We start from the raw sequence: 27,057 nt of genomic DNA on the forward strand, positions 1-27,057 counted from the left end.
CTTGGGATGATTTTGGAGAGTGTGCGAAAATGTCAGACAGACTAAAATTTGATCTATTTTACATTTTCAAAACTTGCTTAACAGTTTGTAAGCAAATGAAAATATTTCAGCTGTCAAAAAATGTGGAAACCGTACAAGTCAGTTTTTGTGAAAAAAGCGCATGTCTTTGTGACACTCTGCAATCAAATGAAAGGAGCACGTTCATAGTGCAGATCCAGTAGAAGGAGGTGACTCCCAACATCTGGGAGCTGGCTGAAAACTGGCAATTTAGTGGGAGCAACAATTTTAGCTGTGCCTGTAAGTGATAGACACAGCTATCGCACTTGTTGCTCTGCTTCCATGTTATTTTGCAGATTAACAGTGCTTTAGTATCTTTGTTTAGAAATGGCTCTAAACTAAAGTATAGAGAACGTCAGTGTCAGCACTATGTGATCCCTGCATATTTATATCTGAGTCGTTCAAAGGCTGATGTTGCTTTAACATTCATTCGGTGTTCCTCTTCTCTCTTCTCTTCATTCACCTCTCACCTTCTTTCCTTTCCTTCATTTTCCTTATGAAATTCAATCCAACCATCCTTCTCGCCTCCGTGTCCTCTTCCCGCTTCGCCTCTTGGCCAGGCCGGGCCAGTCTGCATGGCAAGTCCTCCCTGCGGATAGAGGATGTGCGTTCAGACGACCACGGCTGGTATGAGTGTAAGGTGCTGATGTTGGAGCAGCAGTATGACACCTTCCACAACGGCAGCTGGGTGCATCTAACTGTCAACGGTAAGAAGCATCTGACATCATGCATTATTCAGGCGGTTCAGTGTAAAGCCAGTGTGAAACAATAACTGAATAGACAGTACAAGTACAAAGTCATACCTTTGTTGTGTATGTGTGAAATATTATTACCTTCTTATATAGACTTTTTGACAGTCTTTGAAGGAATTGCGCTACACTTGTCGATGGAAATCCAAGATTTCTGATTGTTCTTGAGCTGAAGAAAGATGCACACTTAACACAAATTGATACAAATGACTGTCTCTTGACATTCACAAACTCAAACTCAAAGGCAGACAAAGTAACAAAAATGATTCTGCTTTTCTTTATGTCTCAGAAATAAAACAAACAGGTTTAACATAAAAATATGAAAACATTTCTAAAGAGATGCACACTTAATACAAAGACACGTAAAAGAAAATACCAAAGACAGGCAAAGCAAACTGGAACTAAGACTCACATAAAAAACGACTGAAAAAGGCACAATGCAGTCAAAACAACTATGACAAAAGTACAGAGGTACAATGAGACACAAATGGATGAAATGGAAAAACAAAACTGAGCAGAAATAGAAACAAACTGAACAGATCAACCCTCAAAGATGCAAAATAATGAATGCAAATCGATAAGTCTTTTAGATTGTTATTTCTTAGCCTGTGGATGCACTGAACACATAAAAGAGTGTTTGCATAACAGATGCTGAAATGCCTAATAATGTAGATTCTGTGAATAGGCTGCATGTGCTACATCTTTAATGCAACACAAGGGTTAGATGTAAACCTAATAAAGCATTGTAGTACTGTAAACAGGCCACTTTGAAGATATCAATTTTAAATCGTTTATTTTAAAGGTACAGTCAGTCATTCTATTTGATTAGTTCATAGAAGAAAAGATCATATTGTCCCCAAAAATATACCAATAATAGGCATCGGTCGCTCTCAGGAGCTCAGTGAACTCCAGCATGATACTGTGGTAGGATGTGACCTGTGCAACAAGTCCAGTCCTTGCTACTAAATATTCCACAGTCATTTGGTAGAGATATTTTGTGATATTATAAAAATCACAAAACGAGGTCTGTGGATGCTGAGGCACAGAGTTTAAAATCCAGCAAGAAACTTTTTGATGGCTACCAAAAACATCTGGTCAAGGTGACACTTAGCCTGATGTTAGTGAGGGTGTGTGTTTGTACTTTAGACTGTGTTTGTCCTTTTGATCATGTGTGGATTAAAAAAAATCCAAAATAAATGTTATGTTGTGCAGCAATTCTTGTTTTTTAGTCATTAAAGATGTCTGCTTTACAGTTAAAAGAAAATCATTAAAAGCCATTCCTCCAATCATTAGGAGGATGCGTACTCGTATTAATTCCTACTTCTAATTACTTCATGATATATTTTTGTTCTGGTTACAGCCTAATATATACATATGCAGTCCCTTGTTACGTTAATATATATACATATTTATGCACTGATCTATAATTATTTAACGACAACTATCTAAACATATCCATGCATTCTCTTCCACTTATCCTTATCAGGGTTACGGGTGGGGCTAGAGCCAATCCCAGCTGCTATATTTAACATCCTACCTCATCTATATGTTAAAAAACTCAGAAAAGCAGGGCTATGCATTGATTAAAAAAAAAAAAAAGAGGTATATAATATATCGCCTCTCGCCCTATGACAGCTGGGATAGGCTCCAGCGCCCCCCGCGACCCTGAAAAGGATAAGCGGAAGCGAATGGATGGATGGATGGATGGATAATATATAATTAGATATATTAAAAATAAATCAAATCACAGCTGAAAGACAGGGTGAAGGTGGTGTATTAGCAAAACAGCTGGTTAAACTTTGTAAATTTATTCAACCAAGTGATTTCTCAGCTTCTCAACTATTTTGAAAGTTCTGGCTGAGCCTGCAGTAGATCAACTTGCTTGTTTTATTAAAGCAGAGATTGTAGGAGCCGAAGCCATCTGTCCATTATCAGGGTTTTCTTTCCTCACGTGCTAATGGAATTAATGAAAACGTTCTGACATTGCACTTTAACTATTCTACATTAAACATGTTGGCCAAGATGACCAGTAAGAGAAAACCTATTTGTTACAATGATAATTCACAGAAGCTCCTTTTCTTTCTAATGCTAGCTCTGTTTCCACAGCATTGTTAATTTTGACACAAATTTTGATGTAGTTTTAATAGTGTTTTTGCTAACATGTTATTTAGGTGCAATCATAATTTAATAATTTAATCATCTAAATTCTTTTAGTTTCAGTCTAGTCAACTAAATTGCACAAGCCTGTCACAGACAAAACTAAAGTTGATTCAGCTGAATAAAAATATAACGTCTTAGCTTGTCGTGTTTTTACTGATAGTTCCTGCACACGTTTCATAAAGCGTCTCATTTCCCTTGACATTAAATATATAATGTGTCCATATGTTTTCTCTTCTTCCCAAGCACCGATATTTTGTCATGTTTTTGTGAGAAATGGGGAGCATTGGCATTAGCTAAGAGTTGTGACCACAATTTGGCAATAATATAAAGAATAGTTGCAAACAGGTGAGAAACCTTATGACTGTGGTGTTTAAGATCATTATGGAAACACATTTTCACTTTGATTTTAACTGATGTCTCTTTTAATTTTTTATACTAGGCAAGCACCGCCTTGCTTGTCCTGATGGAACGCCACTGGGGTGGATGTGAAAAATGTGTGGGGAACGTTAGAGCATATGTGTTCAAATACCCAGGTTTAAAAAACACATGAATTCCCTGAGCTCCGATACTAGTTATTATCAAAATGCATTGTGCAAAATATTAAGCTAGCAAACTCTCATTTTTGTTTATGTCTGTTTCCATAATGATTAGTCCTTCCCCTTTTTAAGATGGATTTAGCAGTGCTTAGCCTAATGGTGGAGGGAAAAATAATCTAATAGCAGGGAAACGTAGGGCTGGCACTGAACACTTCAAAAGATAAACACTGCAGAAGGTTCCAGGGTTTTGCTAATTATAAGCAATTGAGTAAGCAACTTGATAATATTGCTGAATCAGATTTTCGGTCACATAGCCAGTAAATACATATGTCAAATGTACTGTGCAATAGACATTACATCTCAAATAATATGTAATGAACATTGTGGTGAGAATAAGGCACGGCGGGACCACAGATCATCATTCAGAGCCATCTTTATTGCCCTACTCACCACAACAACACCACACACACCTGAGTCCCCGTGTTTTAACCCAGCGGGCGTGATTACGGGCAGACCACGCCCCACCACAAACATTTTTACAAATGAAGATTTTAGGGTAAAAAAAATTGATTGCACAGCACTTTCTATATCTGTGTCTCTGCTGCCTGTAGTAGCCATAGAGCATCACTAAAATACAGTTCTGCTATAATTCATAGTCTAACAAATCAGTCAGAATTTGCAGAGCTGATATGATTCTTTAGACTACTAGTTTCACCTAGGCAACAGTCCAGAAACCATACATATCCTTCTGTGTCACAAAGATGTAATAGAAAAAAGTTCTCACATTTGAGAAACAGGAGATGTTCTGTTTTCTACTTGTCTAAAGTGATTTGATTTCAGCCATTTGAAAGAGTTAAAACATAAAGCTGTACTGGGATTGTTAATGTTAATGTTGTGGTTCAATTGACAGTATTTGTGGTTTCTGATTGGTTACACTGTGGCTCTTTTGTAAGAACTTGACTTGAAAAAGTTGTGCAGAGCACTGCGTCCCCTCTTGTACATGCAGTGTCACAGATTTGCTGCACTTCTAGAAAAGAATACCAGACAAACTCCTGCGCACAAACCAAGCTGAGTGTTAACACTCACAGGGCTTCACAGATGAGAATATTCTTGCCTTCATGTGGCAGTTCTAGCACTCGTCAACTCACTTAATCAGACAGCATATGAAGATGCTTGTTGCTGTGGTAACAGACAGATCAGATACGGTCCTGCAGCCCCTGTCCCCCACCCCCCAAGTTCAGTCTCATCAGCGTTGCGTTTGTTTTGTCTTGGTTCTTCATCCTCTTTCCCAGCAGTGTTTAGAAGCCTCAGGCTCCTAACTTAGCCTCCTTTCTCTCTGCCTGTTACTCCTTCACTGTCTGTTAACATCCTGTCACTGTACCAAGCATGAACCACACGGCTCCGATCATCGCTGTAGTCAGACAGTCAGTGGTGTACAGGGGACAGCTGACAAGCATGCCAGTTTTCCAGAATATATTGCTAAAACTAAGCTTCACAAAACAGATGTGCTGAAGTTGACTTTGTTACATTTTCTTAGACAGAAAATTTATTAAAGTGGTCAAGCTGTTTGAAAATGAAGTGCTTTTAATGTGTTGAATATACTGCTGAATATGTTACAGTGTTTCCTTTGTTTTTCCACTAAGAAGAAAAAGATAAAGCAGTTTAGGTGTAGCCAGTATTTGTGGAGGTCGTTATGACAACAGTCTTATACAAAAAAAGCCAGGTTATTTTAAAAATAGTACCATGCTATGTGTTATTATGGTATGTGGCTAAAATACCCTGGAAGTTAGAAACACTGACAGAAGACTAATTTCTGCAAAAGTGAGTATACCGAACATTGGTATGTAAGCATGCAGTCACTAGAAGTTGGATGGTGCCTTCGGTGTTTAGACTTCCTAGGGAAGGATATAAGTAGGGAAGGGAATTGATAAGAATTTAGCGATTCTGATTCTATCAACATCAGTTATTGATTCTATTCTTTATGGATTGTTTTACTGATTCTCACTGGGTTCTCGTTGGCTCTGCTTTGAGAGTTACAACCATCACTAAGCAGCATATCAAAGAGATTACATTCATTAAATTATGCTGTGTAGGCAAATGTCTGTACATGTTGGAGGTATTTCCTCTCTTTGTTGTGATCAGTGTTGGGGTGGTTACTCAGAAAAAGTAATGAATTACAAATACGACACAGAACACTTTTCTTTAAAGTAATGCTGTACGTTGCTTAATTACTCAAAGGAGAAGGTCATTTGTTACACTGTTTGTTACATTACTTCCACATTTCTGTAATATGACCTGAAATGCATCATCTCATAATGTTAACGTATAGCAACACAAATCCCTCGCCTAATGAGGACACACATACAGGATCTGTCTCTCAGTAATTAGGTGTGAACACACGGCAAAGATAAAAACTAGCATAAAGGGACTTCAAAGCGATCGCCACAGTGATTCTACTTTAGAAACGTGATCACGTAGAAACATAGTCTGACTGCTCAGCAGTTTGTTACACGTTGAAGTTCAGGGTCTGGCTGTTGGGCTGCGGTCGGCATTCACTCAGCTTTAACATCACTCTGGGTTCTTAGCTAGCTTAGCATTAGCATGCTGTCTGTGCAGATGATTGCAAAGAGCAGAAGTTGTGTTAGCAACATAATGCAGTTTCTGTTCTGGCTGGAGTTTTCACTTTACCATTGCACTGTTGTTATTTTGTGCAATAAAAACAAATATTTAAAGTATTGTAAATATCCATGCTGTGGACTGTGCCACTATTTTCCTCCTCCAGCACATCCACTGAAATCATCTGATAGTAGCACAAGTGCAAGTAGAACCAAGTAATTGAACTACCCGGAACAGGTTCTCTGCAGGAACTGGTCCTCGATTCCCATCAAATACAGTTTTTCTCTATATGCACTCTTGTAATAACTTAACTAACAATTATTGTTGTAGTGTTGATATCTTTAATTAGTTTAAATACCACTCAAAAGACTTTTTGCTTTGCCATTCAGAATAGCCTGATGTGATTAAAAATACAGCAACTGAATTATTATTCATATTTTTAATCTGTTAAGTTGCCGTGCTAGCCAATGTGTGAACACGAGCTAATAGCTTGAAAAATAAGACCTTCCTTTACTTTTGTGGTTGCCTTTTACAGTCATTGGACTGATGTACTATATAAAGGATGTGGAACAGCATTTCCATGCAAATCCAAAGGATCTGAAATTCATGCTCACTCCTGAGAGCTCTGCCTCAAAGCCACTGCAAAAACAGTAAACAATTGCTTTTTCATATAGGGCGAGATACTTTTAGCTTTTTTCCTTAGTAAATAGAGTTAATTACCATCACTTCTCCACCACCTTAAAATATGTTAGGTAAATACGCATAAAGAAAAATAAATAGGAAATGTGAAGATTGGCCCAAATAGTTTATTTGTTCAATGTAGCTGAGTGGTATACACTGACATAATTAGGGTCCATTTCTAATTCACATCAAAGAAGTAATATTAGTTTTATTAGTAATGATCTGAAACATTGCTTCATTTATATTTTTTCAGGAAAACCTTTTTTTTCTCCACCCATACCTTTCTTATCATCTCTGTTTCTTTAAATTAAATATTGTTCGAAAAACCCAGCTGCACTTGAGGAGTCAAAGTGCTTTAAACAACATCATTCATCCAAGCACTTTATTTATATGCTTAAGTGCTTTCTATCTAAAATTCAGACACACTCGTGCACTGAACAGACAGCAACTTTGGGTTCAGTATCTTCCCCGAGGATACTAAGGCATGGCTGTAGCAGCCAGGGGTTGAACCACCAACCTTCTGACTAGAAGGGGACCTGCTCTACCTGCTAAGGAATTGCTAGCCTTTAAAAGTAAAGTATTTTTACATAAATTGTTATGATGTTTGATTTAGTAACGCAATAATGTGGGTCCATCAGACCTGCTAATATTGGCTAAATAGCAAAAATATGAACACAATACAGAGGTTAAGTAAAACATTTGATTTTGTCATTAGAGGCTCAGGCTCAAATACAGGCACAGCTTTTCTTTGGTTTATAGCAGAGGTCCCCAACCCCCGAGTCACAGACCGACACCGGGCCACGAGAGTTGAAGATCACGTGTGAAATTTATGTTTTTATTTTTTATCGTTTTTATCATTAACTCTGTTTCCCTGGGTCTTTTCCTGTGTATTATGATTAAATTTTCTTTTTGTTGGTGCCGGTACTGGTTTTATTTTGTTGCATTTATCTGCAACACCTTAAAGGCCTGTCCGTGAAAATAGTCGGACATAAATCGGTCTGTGGTGCAAAAAAGTTTGGGGACCGCTGGTTTATAGTAAATGCAAATCTTCTGACCATCCAACTAAGAAGACACATAGTCAACCCAAAAAACTTAATTAGACAGTGAAGCTGATTGAAGAAGGGTTTTAAGTGTGACCAGTAACTTTATGAAGAACACTCGGGGGGCTTGGTGCTATACTGACCATCTAGATGAAGCAGAACTTCTAATTATAGTTCTTCTGTTTGCACTCAACCTCTCACTGCCAAACATCTGTAGTTTTTGGTTTTCACACTGTGGCCTTCAGTGCCAGCAGGACTGGCACATTAAGACAGAAGTGCTGTTTCTAGATTTCTGGTGAGATGCAAAAAGACAAGTTCCGTAAAATTGCCTCCTTCATTCCTGTGAACTTCTGTCACTTGAGATCGGCATTCCTGAAAGAGTGTATGAGTGGAGACATGAGACATGAGCTGCAAGATGGGAAGTGTTGGTAAAATCAGTTTAATAAGTATGCAAGTTTCTGCTTGAATGATTAAGTGAAATTCTAGGTTACCTAGCAGGGAAAAACATTACCTTGCTTGTATTAAGGCTTTTTTCCAATTAGAAGATTTAAAGTCCTGCACTCTTTGGTCCTTTCAGTCATGGTGAAGCCCAAATGCAGATAAGGTGATACCAAAAAAATAAAATAAAAAAAGGTTCAAATGTTATAGGGTTGGTCTTCAATGCCTCCATCTTGAAAAAGCACACCATTCTGCAGCAGCACTTTGCAGTGCATGCTACATGCCAGACCCAGTATCTCTATTTTTTTGTCTAATGGAGTCTTTCTTATTTTTTTGCTCTTCTTTATCTCTGCCTGTTTGTCCCTCCTTAGTTTTGACATGTCTTTTCCTTTCTCGTCTGTGTGCCAGTTTGCACCCTCGCACAAGCTTTTCAGCACTTCTTAAGGTCCTTGAGGAAAACAGAATGAAGGGGTCACTGTTCCTCCTCCCTGTCAAAAAGCAGATGCACACATGATTACTGGCCAGTGGAGTGTCCTAACCACTCAGACAAAATGCAGCATTAAAAATTGACTCATAGATAGCTACTGTAGTCAGTATACCAATTAGTTATTATAGTAATTAGTTATTGTTAGTGGTGGAAGAAGAGGTAAAACAGTTTATTACACTGCTGTGCCATTTATATTGCATATTGAAATTGATTTGCAACTTACAGCCTTTAAATTTCACTGCGTGTCAGTCGTAGGATTTGTTTACAAAAACAGTTTGTTGACTTTCATCCTGTTTCGCTCCACAATGATATTTGAACAGCATCCTGCTGGACTGCATTGCAGAGCATGGTTAACCTGTGACTACCTCCCTCTTACTAATGCTCTAAAGCACCCCTGCAGAAATAACAGAAAAAGTTGTAATGGGGTAAATGCTCTGTTTCTCCACTGCTCAAACAAAAAACACAACTAAGAACACACAAATATTTTAGAAATGTGTCAAAAAAAATTGCTTAAAACTAAAAATGATTTTTAAATAACAATCTGAATACATGTTTCTGAATTTGTTGGGGACCGCTGCCTTAAGTGATATTATTTTCACGTACTAGTGTATATTACTGTATTTTCATACACACAAGTAAAGCCCAAATCAAAGCGACTGACAGGTTGAGCAAATAACAGCACTGGCAATGAGATTCATGTGTACCTAGCTTAGGTAGCAACTTTGAGTGCCAGCTGCAGTATCCAGCAGTCTTCCATAGCAGTACAGTTGGTCTTATCCACCCTTTATTTTAACCAGTAGTAAGACAACTAGTTACAAGGAAATACAGCTATATAATGAGGTCGGAAGTCTGTGTTTCCATAACTGTAAAATCGGTCTTAGCTGTGTGGCATGGTAAAATGTGAGACGTGGAATTAGCACTATGGCCTGGCTCATAGCTGCAGATGGAATAACATGCTAGAGATTACACATGTAAGCAGATCAGCTTGAGTCCTAAGGTGATTAGATTGAGAATATCAAAAAAGGAATTATGCTCAAACAAAATCTGCATTGAATCATTGACAGCGATATTGACATGTGCACTCGGATAGACTGTAATTGGCATGAGTTCAGTGGGGGCAGGGCAGTTGTAACACAGCTTAACTGTATTTCTGTTGGAGTATGGTGCCAGTTGTCTTGTATGATCATCCCTCCTTATATTCTAGCCAGCAACGGAGCTAAAGAGGATTTTAAAAAATGGTATTAACCAAATGCACCATGTCAGGCACACTGATGTTTAATTCTTAAAAAACAAAAATCACACTTATCAAAACTCTGAAAGGAAGGGTTTTTTTTAAGAGTTTATCTTGCTCAGATGGCTTAGCTGTGTTAAAATATTAATTTATCAACTGTCACTACACTTACTTAATTTAATAAATCATTGTTACTGCAGAAACTGTCAAATCTGCATCTCACTTTTTAACTGAAAGCATTAATACTTTTAAACTGTTCATGCATTTATAGCACTCTTATGAGTGTGTGAGCGTGTTATCTTTCTTGGTATGTCTACCAAATAAGATTTAGAAACTATGACAGCAATTACAGCTTCTCTGTTTTTAAGTCTTGGTCGATCCTCAGTAAGTACCTGTGAAAAGCTATATTCGAGTCTCAACAGCAAGTATACGTGTTGTGTAAGGTTTGGCCTGGGCTTTGGGTGGGCCCCTCATTGACAATCAGACTTTTCTTAAAGCCAAACCTGGTTTTCGTTTGCCCTGAAGGCAGGATTTATGGTGTGCTTCTCAAATGTTTATCCTCCTGGGAGGACTTCTGAAGCTCTGTTAGAGCCATCATTCAGGGCAAGTTTGGATACACAGTTTGATCAGACATCCAAGAAGTTTGGTGCCTTCAAATGTCTTTGACAGTTATCGGGGTCACTGTTCTCCTAGGAACACTTTTATACACAAGCCTTGTCCCAATTTGTCCAAGTTCATTTGCTGACTTCTACAGTAAGTTCTGTGGACTTCATTAATTGGGTTTTGAGACTCTAAATGTGTTTGCTAATGAGACATTTCTAGTTTTAACATTTAGATGTTTTTTTGTAAATGTATTCATCTCCTAATGATAAGGTATTAGGAGATCTGGGAGAAAACTTCCTATTGTCAAGCTGCTCCCAGTCTGCTTCAAGTCTGCAAAAAGTAAAGAGGTCTGCATTCTGAGATAAAACAGAGGTTTAGAGATCAGAACGCCACTAAATGTAAACAGATTTCTCTGAAATACAGTATCACATTTTTTCCCAACTTAACTAACCCTAATCCTTAGTCTGACAGCTAACAATGCAGAATTCTGATGTGTACTGATCTTTGTACAGCAGGTCTTTAGTTGTTTCTTTTCTCTTCCTGTTCATTCCCCAGTTCTTGTTTTTGCTGTGGTAAGCACTCAGTTGGGACTTAAAAAGCAAAAAATATAATTCATATTTGTCATTAGGGTCAAATGCATTAGGATTTTAAAGGATCCTTATAAAAGTTCAGAAGCCGTAAAACTGTAAAAGCTGAAGGAGACAGAAATATGGAAAAAGTGACCGAAAAGACGAACAGTTATTTTGCCGTCTGCCCGCTTTAATCTGCAGTAATGGATTTCTAACTGTAAAAATATTATGCTTTAAAAACTGTATGTTTATATCTCTGAATTCAGTTAACTGTGTAATGACAAAATGTCAGCTTTGTTGCAGTTTATTTATTTATTTGTAAAACTTAAAGAAGATTACCCAAATAAATACAAAATACCCTGTTTAGGATCATTCCAAAGCATCTCCATGCTAGTGTCCCAGTGCTGTCAACGACTTTGTTTCTCATTTGTTCTTGAGTCTCTTTAGAGCCTATTTCACTTTGTATTTAAGTGATTCGACAGATCTGTCAGTAATCAGGGCTGTGTGTGGCTAGTGCAATTACTTTTTCACATAAGACCAGGTAGATTTACATATTTTTTTCCCTTAATACATGGAAATAAATCTGCATTTTGTATTTACTCAGGCAATCTTTGTCCAACAACAACTTAGAAATTCTTAAATTGTTTTTAAACAGTTCCATGAAAAAGTACTTTCCCCTGTCTTGATTTCTGACTTTTCACCACCACGTTCACTGGTAGCCACTGATTTTATATGACTTTTATCACATCACAATGGATTATTTCTATTCATTCTGTAAAAGAAGGTAGCAGCTAGAGAAAATAGCAGCTATGCAGGTTTTTCTTTGTTTTATTGTGTATGTTTCCTACCTTTATTAATTTTATTGTTCATATTTCCTTTCCAACCTCTGCTCTGTCTCTTCAGCCCCCCCAACTTTCACAGATACACCACCTCAGTACGTGGAGGCCAAGGAGGGGGGGAGCATCACTTTGACCTGTATAGCCTTTGGGAATCCCAAACCCTCAGTCAGCTGGTTGCGGGAAGGTAGTCTCATGGTCAGCAGTGCCAAGTATAAGGTAAATACTTTATATTCGTATCAGCTGTTTATTAAATATGTTACTATAGTCATGCTATGTTTAGACTAACAGTTGCAGGCACTGAGACCACTGTGTTTGTACGAAGCATCTGGCCTCATCATGCAAAGTCTACCAGCAAGGTGCCGACTCGACAGTTAAATATGTAAAAGTTTACTTGTTAGCAAACTGTTGCTTCTTTACACCAGTAGCTGATACGGGGCTACACCATCTTTTAGTTTCAAGTTTTAGTACAATCTGATATTGAATGTTTTTGTAGCTCCACATTTGGTCTCTACCAGTTTTGAGTGAGTGGGGTCTTTCACTTAGCTCAGTTTTCTTAGCATCATATATAAACAAGGAAAAAATGCCAAGGGATACTTCCACAGATGTCTAGTCTTGTAGTCTTAATCATCAGAGCAGAATTCAGAAGTCTAGTGAATATTGCAGACGTTATGGTTTTCTCCCACATGTTCTCTTCACTGTGAGTGTTTGTGTGTAGGGGGGCATGGAGCACACTGGCTGAGAGATGGTGAGAAGAGAAGCTAGTGTCACTCAAGTTGATGGCATCTCATTAGCCTGCAATAAAAGCTTCCCAACAAGCAAAGATGATCAGAAAGGTTGGATGGCAGGGAGCTTAGTGCTGGCTTGCAGGTCTGCTGGAGAGGAATAACATTTAAAACCTCTCTGGTGAAAGTCTGTTGCTGCCTTGAACGTCTCACATTGGTCACTTAAAAGATGTTTTGAGCTGTAACAGCATCTCGGGTCAGGCTGTTGTGACTTAACTTCTCAGGTTGAATAAATGCGTTCGCAGTCTTTAGATTGAGAGATCTACGTTTGAAATGGCAACATTCAATTAACAGACAACTCCTCAGCTTGACTCCTTGTTTCCTTACTACTTTCAACAATCAGAGATTATAAGATTCACTGTGTGTTCCAGCACTGGGAGTTTTTCTCAGTAACAATTATTCCATTCACACATAATGTAACAGAACTTTTATTTTCATTTAAAAAGAAGCCTTTTGTGATCGTTTTGTTGCTGTACAGTAATGAATCCTGCAAGAAGAACGGGAATGACTCCCTCAGTTTAGATCAATTATTTAGGTGACTGAGCTTTGTTCACAGGAGAGTTATACATATAAATTTGTCCCTCTCTCAGGCAGCAGCTTTCTCCCAAGTTTGTCACGATACTTTGGGCTGTTATAGACTGATAACAACCGTAAACCATGAGCATGTGCTAACACAAAGATGTGGGAGAGATTTTAATCTGAATAACAATTTGGTTTTGATATGAGTGGCTGCACTCTGATCTGATTTAGGAGAAAAATCTCTGAAGACAGATCTGGATGGTGAGCAGTGCTTTAATTTAACAAAATAAGTGGTAATGTGGTGTTGTTTGGGTTTCCACTGTGGAAATGGGCTGTTAGATGAAACTCCCAGGGATGGTTGCGGTTGCCTAGATTTCCAGCAGGTGGAGGGGTGCCAAAAATTAGGATATGCTCTCAACTCAAGTCAGCGATTCAGTAGGTTTTATGCAAGACAGCGACGATCTGGAAAAAATAAAGTCATTTTCCAAAAATGGGTTCTGCAGTTATTGCGTCTGATTTACTGACCCTTTTATTTGGTGTTCTGTTATTGCTAAGGTCATTGAGTGTCTGCCCCAAATAAAAAACTTTCACACTGATATTTTCTGTCTTCATGTGGGTCCTCAGATGTCTAACTAAGGAAGCACATAAAATGAAGCTGTATGTGGTCAGGAACCTGGATATTACAGGAATCATACAGGGATATGGGAATAACAAACATGCAATAAATAACAGGGATTGGTCTGCAAGTAGACATACTACCTGGCAGATGATGTTGATTGCAGGCATTTTTTGTTATAACAAACAACTTGCTGCCCTCTGGCCAGGTCTCATTCAGAAAAGACTTTTCACCTGGAAAAATCATTTTTTTCAGAGAGTGTTTCATTTTTTGGATTAACCCATGATTCTATTTTTGTTCTTGGTGACCGCTGAAGTTAAAGTTAATTTAGATAGAAGTTCAAATTAACTGCTCAAGTAAGTGCTTGGAGGCATTTGTAAATGGTTGCCAATTAGCAAGACTTGCTTCTATAAGAGGTTTGGCTGTAAAGGGAAATGTTTAACAGCCACACTGCATAACACAACATACTGCTCGAAGGACTTAAACCTAGCAGACCGAGTCAAAATCAAAGGAAGCTACTTTTTGATCTCGAATGGGTCTAACTCCTTGGCACTTTCACAACCAAATTCAAAGACTTTGATTGATTAGTTGCTTTTAACACTTAGGATTGTCTTGTTTCTGTACTGCGATATAGCACCAAATGACATCAACAGTCGCCTAAAGGCGCTTTATATTGTAAGGTAGACCCTACAATAGTACTTTCAGAGAAAAACCCAACAATCATATGACCCCCTATGAGCAAGCACTTTGGCGACAGTGGGAAGGAAAAACTCCCTTTTAACAGGAAGAAACCTCCAGCAGAACCAGGCTCAGGGAGGGGGCTCATTACAACAAAACTATTTGTCTTCTGGGTTTTATTCAGTACTGACGTTTAAAGTTACATGTTTGTGTGTGCGCTCAGGTGTCCGATGGGAGTTTGACGGTGCTATCCATCACCCGGGAAGATCGGGGGGCCTACATGTGTCGAGCCTTCAGCCCCCAGGGAGAGGCTATTCACACCACACGGCTGCTAGTACAAGGTAAGGAATTTTAAGGATTTCCAATATTGCATCTTCATTCTGTCCTGTGGTCCTTCCCTTGGTGATTTCATTAGGAGTTATGAAAAGTAGATGTTTTTTTTGTATTTTACAGTTTTACAGGGAATGTTTTTAAATAGACGAGTCCAAACATCTCACACCAAAATGAAAGTCAGTCATAATTGTTAAACTTGGTAACATTTTAGGATGTGGAAATATTAGAAACATTGTGGCTCCATAGTGTAGTGGTTTACACATTTGTCTAAAAAGATCCCTGATTTAGTCTTTAAAGAAAACCCAAATCCCATTTAGGGTTGCGTTAGGAAGGGCATGTGGTGTGAAAATCATCCAAATCACACACGCAGAGCTTCCTGCTGAAGCGACTCTTTGGGAATAAGGGAGCAGCCAAAAGTAAAAGTCATCAGTATAACATTGAAGTAGATTAGTGTCAGTGGTAACCAATTTACATAAAAGGTCAGATTTGCTTGAGCCGTGTCCTCCCCGGAAAGCAACATTTAGATTATACTTAGGTAGATTTGTGGCTCGTCCATCTGCTAATTCAAGTTTCAAGTTCAAGACTAACTAGCACAGTAGGGAAATATGGATTCAGAGCTAAGTGACATATCAGGACATTCTAAACAACGATGAGTTTTCTCAGCATAGACCAAACCTGACTAGACTCAAGAGAGCAGGTCATGAAGCTCTAAAACACTGGAAATTGGATCAGCTGTGCCTACAGTATTGGGAAGACAAAAGCGAGCACACCATCAGAATACAAATGATAAGGATGTTTGTAGAATTATTACACAAATGTATCTTTTCAGCCAAATTGTTAGGATGGACTTGCCATTGGTGATGAATCATTTTTCAATAAAGTTAGAGCCAGATTGAAGTAAAACTTGCAACTTCACACTGACAAACATCTGTTAGCTCTAACATATTTTAAAAGTTCACTGAGAAGTGTCAGAACAGGATTTATTAGGCAGTATCAGACGTGGGGAATATGCTCCTGCAAGATTGTGATTTGTGATTTTTCCTTTTCTTTTTTGAGATAAAACATCAGTGTCACACTGTGAGACACTTTCAGTCCAAAAGCACACGTCCCCCTCCGTTACCTGTCACACACAGAAACTAAGCACATTGCAAAACCAGCCAAATTTGTTGGTCATTCATCTCAGAGCCTAAACCTCTGCACCATTTTCTATGCAAAACCATCCCCCACAGCAACAGACAGATAACAGCATACCTTCTGAGCTAACAGTGAGTGTCTATTTGGGTATATTAAACACTTGCATGCTTTGCTTTTCAGTGCTGTTTATGACACATACTTGCCATGTTGATCCTTTCACAATTTCATTGTCATTCTGGGTTGTTTTCTCCTGTCACTGCATATTAGTAGATCATCACATCGTGCAGAAAACTATGGTACATATACTTCTTTTGCTAAAAATAGCACCATTCCATCAGGGAAGCAGGATCAATCCATTTCTGTGGGTATGTGGGGGTAAATGTGGTATCAGCAGGTGGAGTTTGGATGGGCTCCCATAATGGCCAATCACGTCAGCTCCCTTTACTGCCTTTGAAATGCAGCACATGGTTTAATGATGGTCAGTCTATGGCTGCTTTGCTGGAGAAAACTGCTCTGCTCTCATAGATGCAGAGGCATAGCACAAATACATTACGTTGAGAATTTAAAAATATGACTTTGGGGCAGACAGATCTATTATTGAATTTAATTCTCTGTCTGGTTTTAAAGATAAAGTCATATTACTTTATAGAGGCTGTTGTTTTAACTGTGAGTTTGTGATCACGTCAGTGTTTGAATATTGATACATTTCAATGTGTGTAGATTCTACTGGAGAGAGCAGCAACTAAAGAAAGATGAGAATTTCTAGGTTCACTATGTTTAACATGTTGCTTCAGAAATAATCACATAAGTAAATAGCATGTTACCAGATAATATGCAAATATTATAATATCATAATTCAGTTTGCTGACGTGAAAACATATCAGATCACTGTGGCACATCCCCTCTTGTTTTCACTGGTCTCTAAACATCTGGAAACTGAGGCGAGTTGTTGGACTTTTGGGAAAGGAATGTTGCCCCATTCTTGCGTGATAGAGGATTCTAACTCCTCAACACTCCTGGGTCATCTTTGTCATATTTTTCATTTCACGATGCACAAAAACCGTTCAATTGGTGAGACGTCCGGACTACGGGGAGGTCAGTTTGTACCCTGGCTCTTCCACTACAAATCCATGCTCCTGTAATAGATGAAGTATAGTTTTGCATTGTCTTGCAGAAATATAGGAGGTCTCCCAGAAAAGCTGTAATCTGGATGGGCGTATATATTGCTCTAAAACCTGTCTAAACTTTTCAGCATTGATGGTGCCTTTGCAGTTATGGAAGTTGCTCAATTCACTTATGCACATGTTTCTTCATGTACTCGATGCATGGCGTTTGAACTGAGCCCTGATAACAAGCTGGATGGTCCCTCTCCTCTTTTATTCAGGACATTTGGCATGCATGTTCTCCAACAAAAACTCTACATTTCAATTTGTCTGACGAGAGAACTGTTTTTCACTTTGCCTAAGTCCATTTTTAATCGAGTTTGGTTTCTGAAGTTCAAGTTTCTGGATCATGTTCACATATAAGGTCTTCTTTTCACGAAAGACCTTTAACCCTATATTCATGGATGGCACACCAAACCGAGAACACATACAATGATTTCTGGCAGTGTTTCTGATCCCAGTTAGTTATTTCAATCACAGAATCATATATGATCTTAATGCAGTCCTGTCTGCTACTTTTTCAGCTAATTAGCTTTAGTAGCTAGCTACAAAGGTCAATAGGCCAATAGAACTGCATCCCTGCATTGCAATATGGCTTTAATATTTAGACGAAGTAGGTTTTTAAAGCCATGGCTGGAAACTTGAATACGCAAGCAGAACATGAGTAATGATACGCCTGATACTCAACTGTTGATATATACTGAGCACTTGGAAAGCGTGTCTTCTGCCCACCTTTTTGTGCAAACTCACTGACATAACACAAACATGAACTATAGCATACATACATCCACAGACGACTTCTCTCCAACCCACAGGACTGAAAGTATCAGTTGTGAATGTTTATGTAACAGACACCACAGACCTCCCACCCAACCCAACCAAGGGCCCGCGCCCATGCCCTAAAAGTTCACAGCTGTTTTAGGTATTTTGATGTTAAGGTCAAACAGTGACATCTAAATTTGCATTTTGCCGAGATAATTGAGCAGTATCATGCTGCAGGATTAGCAGACATTTTTCTATTCACTGAGACATGCTGCTAGCATTGCTAATAATGTAAAAGTTTGCCCTAATTTAAAATGTGTTCATCTAAATCGGTCTTCTGCCTGGTGTAAAACAGTCACAACCTTTTTGATAGCAGCTGGCTGCTCCCTCAAGCATGCTATCACTTTCATATGAACACACCAGGCTGAGCAGAATTTAAATAGTGTGTGATGCAGCAGTGTGTTTAGGAGTGAGACTAGAAAGACAATGCTTAAATTAGTTCAGGGACGTCTTACAAGTACATGGTACATCAGGAGCATGTGAGCTAAGATAAAGAAATAAGAATGAGTGGATGCTTTTTTTTGACTCATGCTCTAAATTAAATGTCAACTTCTGTATCTAAAGCAATTCGTCTGTCTCAGTCCAGGCTCCACCACAAAATCATCAAATATAAACCAAAGGAATCAGTAATTGTCTCTGATGTCTTCCATCATACACACGTCACTTCTCAATGTCGCTGGTATTTTTCTTCTGGAAATGAAAAGTAAATATCCTTTAAATGTGTGACTTTGCAGCAACTTCAGAGGTGATTTGTCTGACCAAAGAGGAAAAATAATAACACTCTAACCACAGCATCCCAGGTCATATAAGTTAAAGATCACATCCCAACAGTTGAATGGACATGATCTGACCACTACTGAACTGAGGAAATTGAAACTTGATCTCTAATTGAACAATTTTCATTGACTTTTCAACAGATTAATTCAATTCACTTCAATTTATATTCACAACCCACAATATAAGAAAGACACACCAACAAAGTATTTGGCGATAGTCGCAAGGAAAAAAATCCCAGACAGGCTCAGTAGGGGGCAGCCATCCACGGTGGTGAGGGGGAAGGAGAAGAGAGGCTAGGGGACAAAAGTCAAACTATAGGTGAGAGAACCAGAGTTGAACAATTATTAAATGCAATAGAGGTGTATACACACACAGGGAGTGAAGAAAATGAGTGAAGAAGAAATGCTTATTGCAACATGGGAAACCCCCAACAGCCTAGACCTATTGCAGAGTAACTAAAGGAGGATTCAGAGTCACCTGATCCAGCCCTAACTATATGCTTTATCAAAAAGGAAGGTTTTAAGCCTAATCTTAAAAGTAGAGAGAGCGTGCCTCTCTAATCCAAATTGGGAGCTGGTTCTGCAGTAGAGCGACCTCATGCTGAAGGCTTTGCTTCCCATTCTACTTTTAAAAACTCTGGGAACAACAAGTAAGCCAAAGTATTCTGTTAGGATAATAAGGCACTATGATGATGTGACGATATGACTGATTATTGAAGATTTTGTATGCGTTTTAAATCCAATTCTGGATTTAACAAGAAGCAACTAAACAGAAGTTACAATGTCCCAATTGGTTCTCTTGCTGCAGAATTCTGGGTCAGTTGAAGAGTTTTCAGGGATCCTTTAGAACAATCTAATACGAAATTATACTAGTTCAGTCTCAAAGTAATAAATGCATAAACTAGCTTTCCAGCATCACTCTGAAAAATGATGTTTCTACTTTTAGCCATATGTTGGAAAGAAATGGAGGTAGTCCTGCATATTTGCTTATTGTGCATGTTGAACTACTCCAGGATTCTTCATAATATTACTGGAGGCCTTGGCTTCATGCTGTTCTAGTTCACTTCCCACATAGCTAAACCTATATCATTAACAGCCTATATATGAGCCAGTATACTTGGCTTGTGAGTAACCTGTTGATGGCATAGGCCCTACTACACCAACAACTCGTTTACCTTTCCAGTTGATTTTTCCCCCACTAGAGACCCCAGCGACTGTAGTAAAATGTATTCCAGGGACCAAAAAACACTAAAGTATATTTGAAACTGCTGGATAGGGATAGCATAGATTTGATAAGACTGGAATTCAAATCGGAATTCAAATCATAAGGGAACCTCTTAGTTCCCTTATAGCCTCTGACGGTGAAGTCATCTCTGTGCTCTGAATGTTCAGTGTCATTGATCCCAATATTTTACTATAGAGAACACACTGTTGATATTAAATGAATTGTGCTGCAGTGGCTTGAATTGTATCTACCTGATAAGATTCAAATTTGTGCATGTAAGTGTCTTCTTCATATACTAAACTCAGTCGTGGAGTTCCACAGGGTTCTATAGTTGGACCAATACTTTTTACATTATACTACCCTTAGGCAATATTAACAGAAATCACTGCATATGTTTTCATTGTTATGCTGATGATACGCATCATTATTTATCTATGAAGCCAGATCTCACCCCAACCGGTCGCGGCAGATGACCGCCCCTGGTTCTGCCGGAGGTTTCTTCCTGTTAAAAGGGAGTTTTTCCTTCCCACTGTCGCCAAAGTGCTTGCTCATAGGGGTCATATGATTGTTGGGTTTTTCTCTGTATCTATGAAGCGCCTGGAGGCGACTTTTGTTGTGATTTGGCGCTATATAAATAAAATTGAATTGAATTGAATTGAATAGATGACCCAAATCATCTTAAAGGCACTAAAGGCATGAATGAGTGGATGAACTCTAATTTCCTACTTCTGATGTCAGAGGCTAATGTACCTGGTCCCCAAAATGTTAAAAAACATCATACTTATTCTGAGTGTTACTACCTTTATGCAAATCTTTCTTTAAGGTGTTTATTTTTCTTTTTTTGACTTATAGATCAACATATAAGTGCACAGGTGTGGTCAGAGATCTGTAAACATAACTGTACAAAACATACAAATAGAATTATTTCACAGTTACTATGATATTATGATTTGTGCATTATTGACACAGCTCTCACCAATACAGCGTTCTTGTGACAGTCCTACTTTGGACCCGAAGATCCCAGATGGTTTTGTGTAACAAATTATCTGAACAAAGAAAAGGACAAAGAAAAAGCACAAATATTGAACAGTGAACAGGATATTACTGATAAGTTTCTCATGGGCCCCTATGAGAAACTAGATCTTGGTTACCGTTAGACTTTTTTTATCAAGTGCACTATGTTACGTTGCAACAATTGTTGTGTATTTCTCATGAAAGGTTGTATAGACATTCAAGTTCATTTAATGAACAACTATAATGACTTTTCTAAACTTTATAGAATTCTTAGTTTCTGAATTGGCAGACTCTGCATAAAAAGTTTGCAAAATCAAATATGCAGAACTATCTGCTATGATGACCCCTTATGACTAACTGAACAACTGAATATATGTGTTTTACATTATAGAATTTTTTGTTCCTGAATAAATTTTATGGTATGAAATAGTAACAATTATATGCTAACTGATGAAGGTATGTTTGTGGTTTCTAAAACATCAGAAAAGGACCCTGACTTCTGTAATTGTTCAGATTAACTCCTCTGAGTGTGACTTTACAGATGGAAATGAGTGGCTAACAGACAACATTATGTTATCTTGTTTTTAATATTTTTTACTGACCTCATGCGTTCATCAAATCTGTTGGATGAAATGGGTTTTCTCACCTCATATGGTGGTTGTTAGTAGTTTTTATTTATCACAAAACAGGCAGGCACAATGTTCACAGAGATCACGTTTCTCTTTGTGACTAAGCACCAAAACACGGGCCGAGTGATTGTCTGACCCATCCTGTATAATTTATGGTAGAGATGGATTAATAGAAGCCCTCCTGGAAAGCCACTGAGCAGCAGATCAGCTAAAAGACTCCTGTGCCAACAAATCTCCAGCACTCAGCTGGTTCCAAATAGGGCGTGTTGGCACCCACACAAACAGACACTCACTCACACACCCACCCCCACTCAAACACCAACAACACAGTGAGCCAGCACAGGCCTAATCGTGGTTGTCCTGCTAAGGGCCTGGCAGATGGAAATGCTGTGCCTGTTAAAGGATCAGGCTGTGGGCTACAGATCAGAACTAACATATGAGACTAGCAGTTTTAAGTTGCGACACTGGCTCTGAGTGTGTCTGTGTGTTTGCGTGTGTGTGCGCATGTTGGTGATATTCTTTAAAGTCCATCCTTGTATGAAGCCAAGTTATGAACAAAGTGGAAATTCATTCATAAGTGTGTGTGTATACGTGCATCATTAGGAGAAAGTCAAAGGTTATTCCAAAGCAGCTGTTATAGTGTAGATGCTGGGGTGGGGTGGGGTCTCCTTTGTCTGTATTTGATGGTCTGTGTAATATTAGTAGGTTGATTTTAGGGTTTTCATATTACAGGGATTTCAAAGAGAAGGGTTAATTTGCTGGCAAGGTACTGTTCTGTTTCTTCAGCTCTGTCAGCCACTGTCTGTACTCTTTGCAATATAAAGCGCACCTATCAAATGAAATTAATATACTATTATTATGATTGCATTATGCTGCATTATACTATGAATGTGTTACTAAACGTAAAGTTACATAAACAATAAATTGTATTTTCCAGCAAGCAATAGCTCATACTGCTGAAGCTTACAGATCCAATAGAAATGGTTGAAAGAGTCCTTACAGTGCATGTGAAGTGAACAAATAATACATGAATAATTTTTCAGCTGAAATAAAATACATGTTTTACTAAGAATAATGATGTGTAAAGTAATTCTGCCAAACTACAGGTCGGTTCATGTGTCAGCTTCTCTTTTCTAGAGAAAATAAATAATTTAATTCAGTTTCATTTTTATAATGTCAAATCACATGAACAGTCGCCTTGAGGCGTTTCATGTTGTAAGGTATATAATAATAACTACAATAATGAAGAAGTAGTTTTACTGCAGGTTTTACAATCCCTCATAAACACAAAATAAACTCCATTATTCTGATTCTTTGTGACAGATTTCCAGTTCATTGGGAAACTATGTCAATTAGCTGTTTTGTTTTGCATGAATAAAAAACATAATTAGCCCTGAGTATTGTGGCTCATCAGCAAATAAAGGTGCTCACGTGGGACTGCTGGCAAGTTTCTTTCATTACTCCATTAACCTTTAGTAAATTCTTTGTCTCTATGTAGTTATTTAAAGAGAAAATTCTCTTCAGCATTCAATTCAGTTGCCTTCAGCTTTTTGTCACTTCAGACAAAGTCGACATATTTAAATGAGGTCTTCTACATTAAATGACCCCAGACTTTTTACATTTACATCACATCTTGTTTTGAGTAATATTGTCACATTTTTAAGGACTCATAATAATAAATAACAAATCCTACTACCTACTCCACACCACTACTACTACTATCTAGCAGAAAGCAGTAAATACTGTATTTGCAGATAAAACAGTGTGATTATAGATCTGGTTATGGTCAGAGGGAGGAAATGATTGCAAATCGCAGTGTGACTACATCCATGCTTGCAACGAGGATCCATCTGGCACAGCATGGATCACTCAATAAATTTTCATAATCCTTCACTGAGTGCAAAATAAGTATGTGACATGGCTCTGAGGTCTGCAGTGACATTAAGAATTCAGAGTAGAGGTGGTGGTGTTAATCCATGCATTAGAGTCTACGGCCAGAAATGTCCCAATGTGACCCCAAACCAGCGCATGCCAACTAATTCCTACATAATCAATATTTGTTCTGTAGACATATGATATATGATTCATGCTTTGTGGTTTTAAGTGCCAGTTAAAAAACTGTAACTGCAGCCTTGGTCAATCCTTAAGTCTTTAATGTGTCTGATGCACATGTTAAATCATCATTACATAAATGCCTATTTCTACATTTCGGCATGACAACTCACAATTCAGTGGACAGGAATGGAATTTTCAGATGTGAAATGTCCTTGATGAGGGTCTCGTGACATTAAAAAGTCAGCTGGGAACAGATTTGAGTTGACACATAATTAGTTTGTATTAATTTCAGCATTTTACTGGTAGCTTCCTTGAAAATGCATTGCGGCTGCTGCCACACCAATTAATTTTCACGAGGAGCAGAACAAGGTGAACTGTTTTTGGTCACAAATTGAACCTGCCTAATTCATTAAGTCGCATGAATGTTTCTCCCACTGTCTGGTGTGAGAATTCAGAAGAGGACAGTTTGTCCAGCCACAGTGAGAAAGTATTTCTGATGAACTAACAACCCAAACCGTGCTTCCCAGACCGTTTTTCTTTGAACCTTAAAAAAAGGCTTACACATTAGAGGTATATTTAACAAAGACAAGACCAACTGTACACTCCTTAAGGAGAAAGAAACTTTTCTATATCCAACAACAAAAAGTTACTCAGTCTGTAGAAAACATGTCTAACTGCGTGTATCAGGACTGGGATGGAAGTGCTTCAAAACTTCCCTTAGAATTCTCCAGTTTTTATGTTTTCAATATCAAACTGCACGCAGTCATGAGCCAAATACAGCCATATGCACACAACAGAAGTAACTCTTAATAGCAAAATCGTCTAATTTAACTTTGCAAAAAGTAACAACGTGTCATCCCAAAAGGTTGATTCTTTCTATCTGGACCTAGCGTGGAAAGCGAAGAAATCATCACTTATCCAAGTGACTTCTTCAGTCTCAGCTGACTGCAGGTTTCCCCAACTTTATAAACACTACAATTGCATAATGACTGAAACCAACCCACTGAATGAACAAAGGGCTGTGAGGTCAGTTCCTTGATCATTAATATATAAATTGTCACGACCATTGATCAACAACCACTGATGAAAACCCACTGAAACGTTTCTCCCACTGAGAACGTCCAGAATGAACAGAATCAACCTTTTGGGATTTACCTACCTGGATAATTAAGCAAGAATCAAGACAACAAATTGTCATATTTTTGCATTTACCAGAACCAGGGAGCAGACTCAGACCACAGTTAAGAGGTTCAAAAGATTTATTCACAGAACAAAAAAGATTAACGATACGCAAGTGTAATGGGGAACTGGGAATGGTGCTGTCAGACAAACTCTGGAGGTTTATGAAAGTAGGGAAATAGATAGCGAAACTGCAACTGCAGTTGATCTGTGGATTTAAAATTTTCAAACTGTGGAAAACCAAGAATTATGGGAGGGTGAGAGAAAAACAAAAAATGAGTTCTAGGGCGAGCAAAGAGATTCCCAAATGTTGACTGAATTGCTCATCCATCGAGCAGGTCCATGGTTGCCAGTGCAGTCTTGACATCCCTTCCCAGGCGCTTAAATCCTAATTCCTACCTTGTCTCATGTGACCTCAAAAGGTCACATGATGGGGTAGGGCAAGGTCCTACAGTCGCTTCACCCTTTAGCCCTGGTGATGGTAATGACCCACCACTGGCTCATCTTACATGTTCAGTGGGTCAGTGAACCTCAGGAGTAACTCCAAAGAGAACAACCCACACTAGGGGTTAAATACCCGGGACTCCCTATGATTTGTTTGAAGGACTGAAGAAGCCTCTCGGGTGAAAGATGAAACAGCTACACTAACCTAAAAGGTCCAGTTGGCTTTTTTAAGATTCTCTGAACTGAACCCGTCAGCAGCTGGCTGCATCATCAGTGTTTTGAAAGTGACCAGTCACATTTGGACCTTCTAAAGGTTAGACTGCTTTCTGTGACCAGAATGATCAGAATTTAGCTTTGAGAGCAGAGTTGCCTTTTCATTCTAGAAAAACAGATGTCCTGTCAAGCAAAATATCATACATGATAAGTGTTTATTAGAGCTGCCAATGAAAATATTTAGCCTTGTGTTTGTTTAACTGATTCTGTGTGTTTCCCCACCAGGCCCTCCGTTTATTATATCACCACCGGAGAACATTACAGTGAACATCTCACAGGACGCCTTCTTCACCTGCCAGGCAGAGGCCTACCCTCGCAACCTAACCTACACATGGTTCTGGGAAGAGGACAACGTCTTCTTCAAGAAGTAAAGTTATGATCGGGTTCATTACTGTTTGCTCTATCACTCACCTACTTGTACAGTCTGTGCTGTGTTGTTGTTGTGGTGATATTCAGCACAACAACTTCTTAAATTGACTTGCAACAGACTCATTGTCACCTCTCAGTCGTAAAAGGCCAACGTTGTGTCACCTTGCCGGGCAGGCGGGCAGCATGGGTAGCCGAGTTTGTGAATACAATAAATCGTAGGCCATGTAGAATTTTGAAATTCATAACATAGGTGCATATAATCTCAGATGAGTTTAAAACTTAGTGACCTTGAGCTAACAGTCAAGGTCAGAGGTCAAGTTTTCTGAAAAACTTGTGAATCCAGAACTTTCACATTCATGCCATAGGTGCATCTACCAGCCATCAAGAGTTGTGTATGGAGGTGTCTAAGTTAGATGAAAAGGTAGAAGTAATAGATGGTCAAAAGCTAGCATGAAAGTTAGAGAGGAAATACCTCCTTTTTTTAACTGAGCAGCTAAACACGTCCGCATCTTTGAGCAGAATTTAACGTGACTTTTTGACTACGCTCTTCTCAAAGATAACCCTTTAAGATTAGGAGACTTAAGGTTTTAGGCATTAGACATGAAAATATTTGATACCTTTGCATTGCAGAACTAAAACCCCTTACTCTATGCTCAGTGGATAAATAATGAATAACTACCAAAACAACAGGCTAGTGTTTTCTCATGTCACGCTTGTACATGACAGCTTTCATAACATAGCAGCAGAATTCTTCAATAATTGATGAAACTGATTATTTATTAAGAGATTTACTCAGAGGCGAGTGTGCCTTGTGCCTGTAATTAAACAAGGCTTCAATGACGAAGTAAGTTTTACAATCCAGCAGCATTTTAGCTTGTGAGAAGGCTGAGCGCTTGTCTTTCACATCGTTAAACTTTTGAACTCGCTGCTGTTTTCTAACAGTATTGTCACTTCCTGTTGTGCATTAGATTATAGATAGATAGATAATACTGCTCCAGCACTTATTTTTGTAACTGCCTTCTCACACCATAAAAATTCGT

At 38.5% G+C, this 27,057-nt stretch overlaps 1 protein-coding gene across 2 annotated transcripts in view; it reads left to right on the forward strand.

The window, feature by feature from the left end:
- igsf9bb (immunoglobulin superfamily, member 9Bb) overlaps window positions 1-27,057 on the forward strand; it is a 132,772-nt gene that overhangs the window by 42,769 nt on the left and 62,946 nt on the right. For both annotated transcript variants that reach the window (XM_026183244.2, XM_026183245.2), the window contains exons 3-6: window positions 618-764; window positions 12,071-12,222; window positions 14,825-14,942; window positions 25,874-26,015. In XM_026183244.2, the coding sequence (XP_026039029.2) occupies window positions 618-764; window positions 12,071-12,222; window positions 14,825-14,942; window positions 25,874-26,015 (559 nt within the window). The remainder of the gene's footprint in view (window positions 1-617; window positions 765-12,070; window positions 12,223-14,824; window positions 14,943-25,873; window positions 26,016-27,057) is intronic.

Source organism: Astatotilapia calliptera, chromosome 10 (assembly GCF_964374335.1).
Source record: "Astatotilapia calliptera chromosome 10, fAstCal68.1, whole genome shotgun sequence".
NCBI classification, from domain to species: Eukaryota; Metazoa; Chordata; class Actinopteri; order Cichliformes; family Cichlidae; genus Astatotilapia; species Astatotilapia calliptera.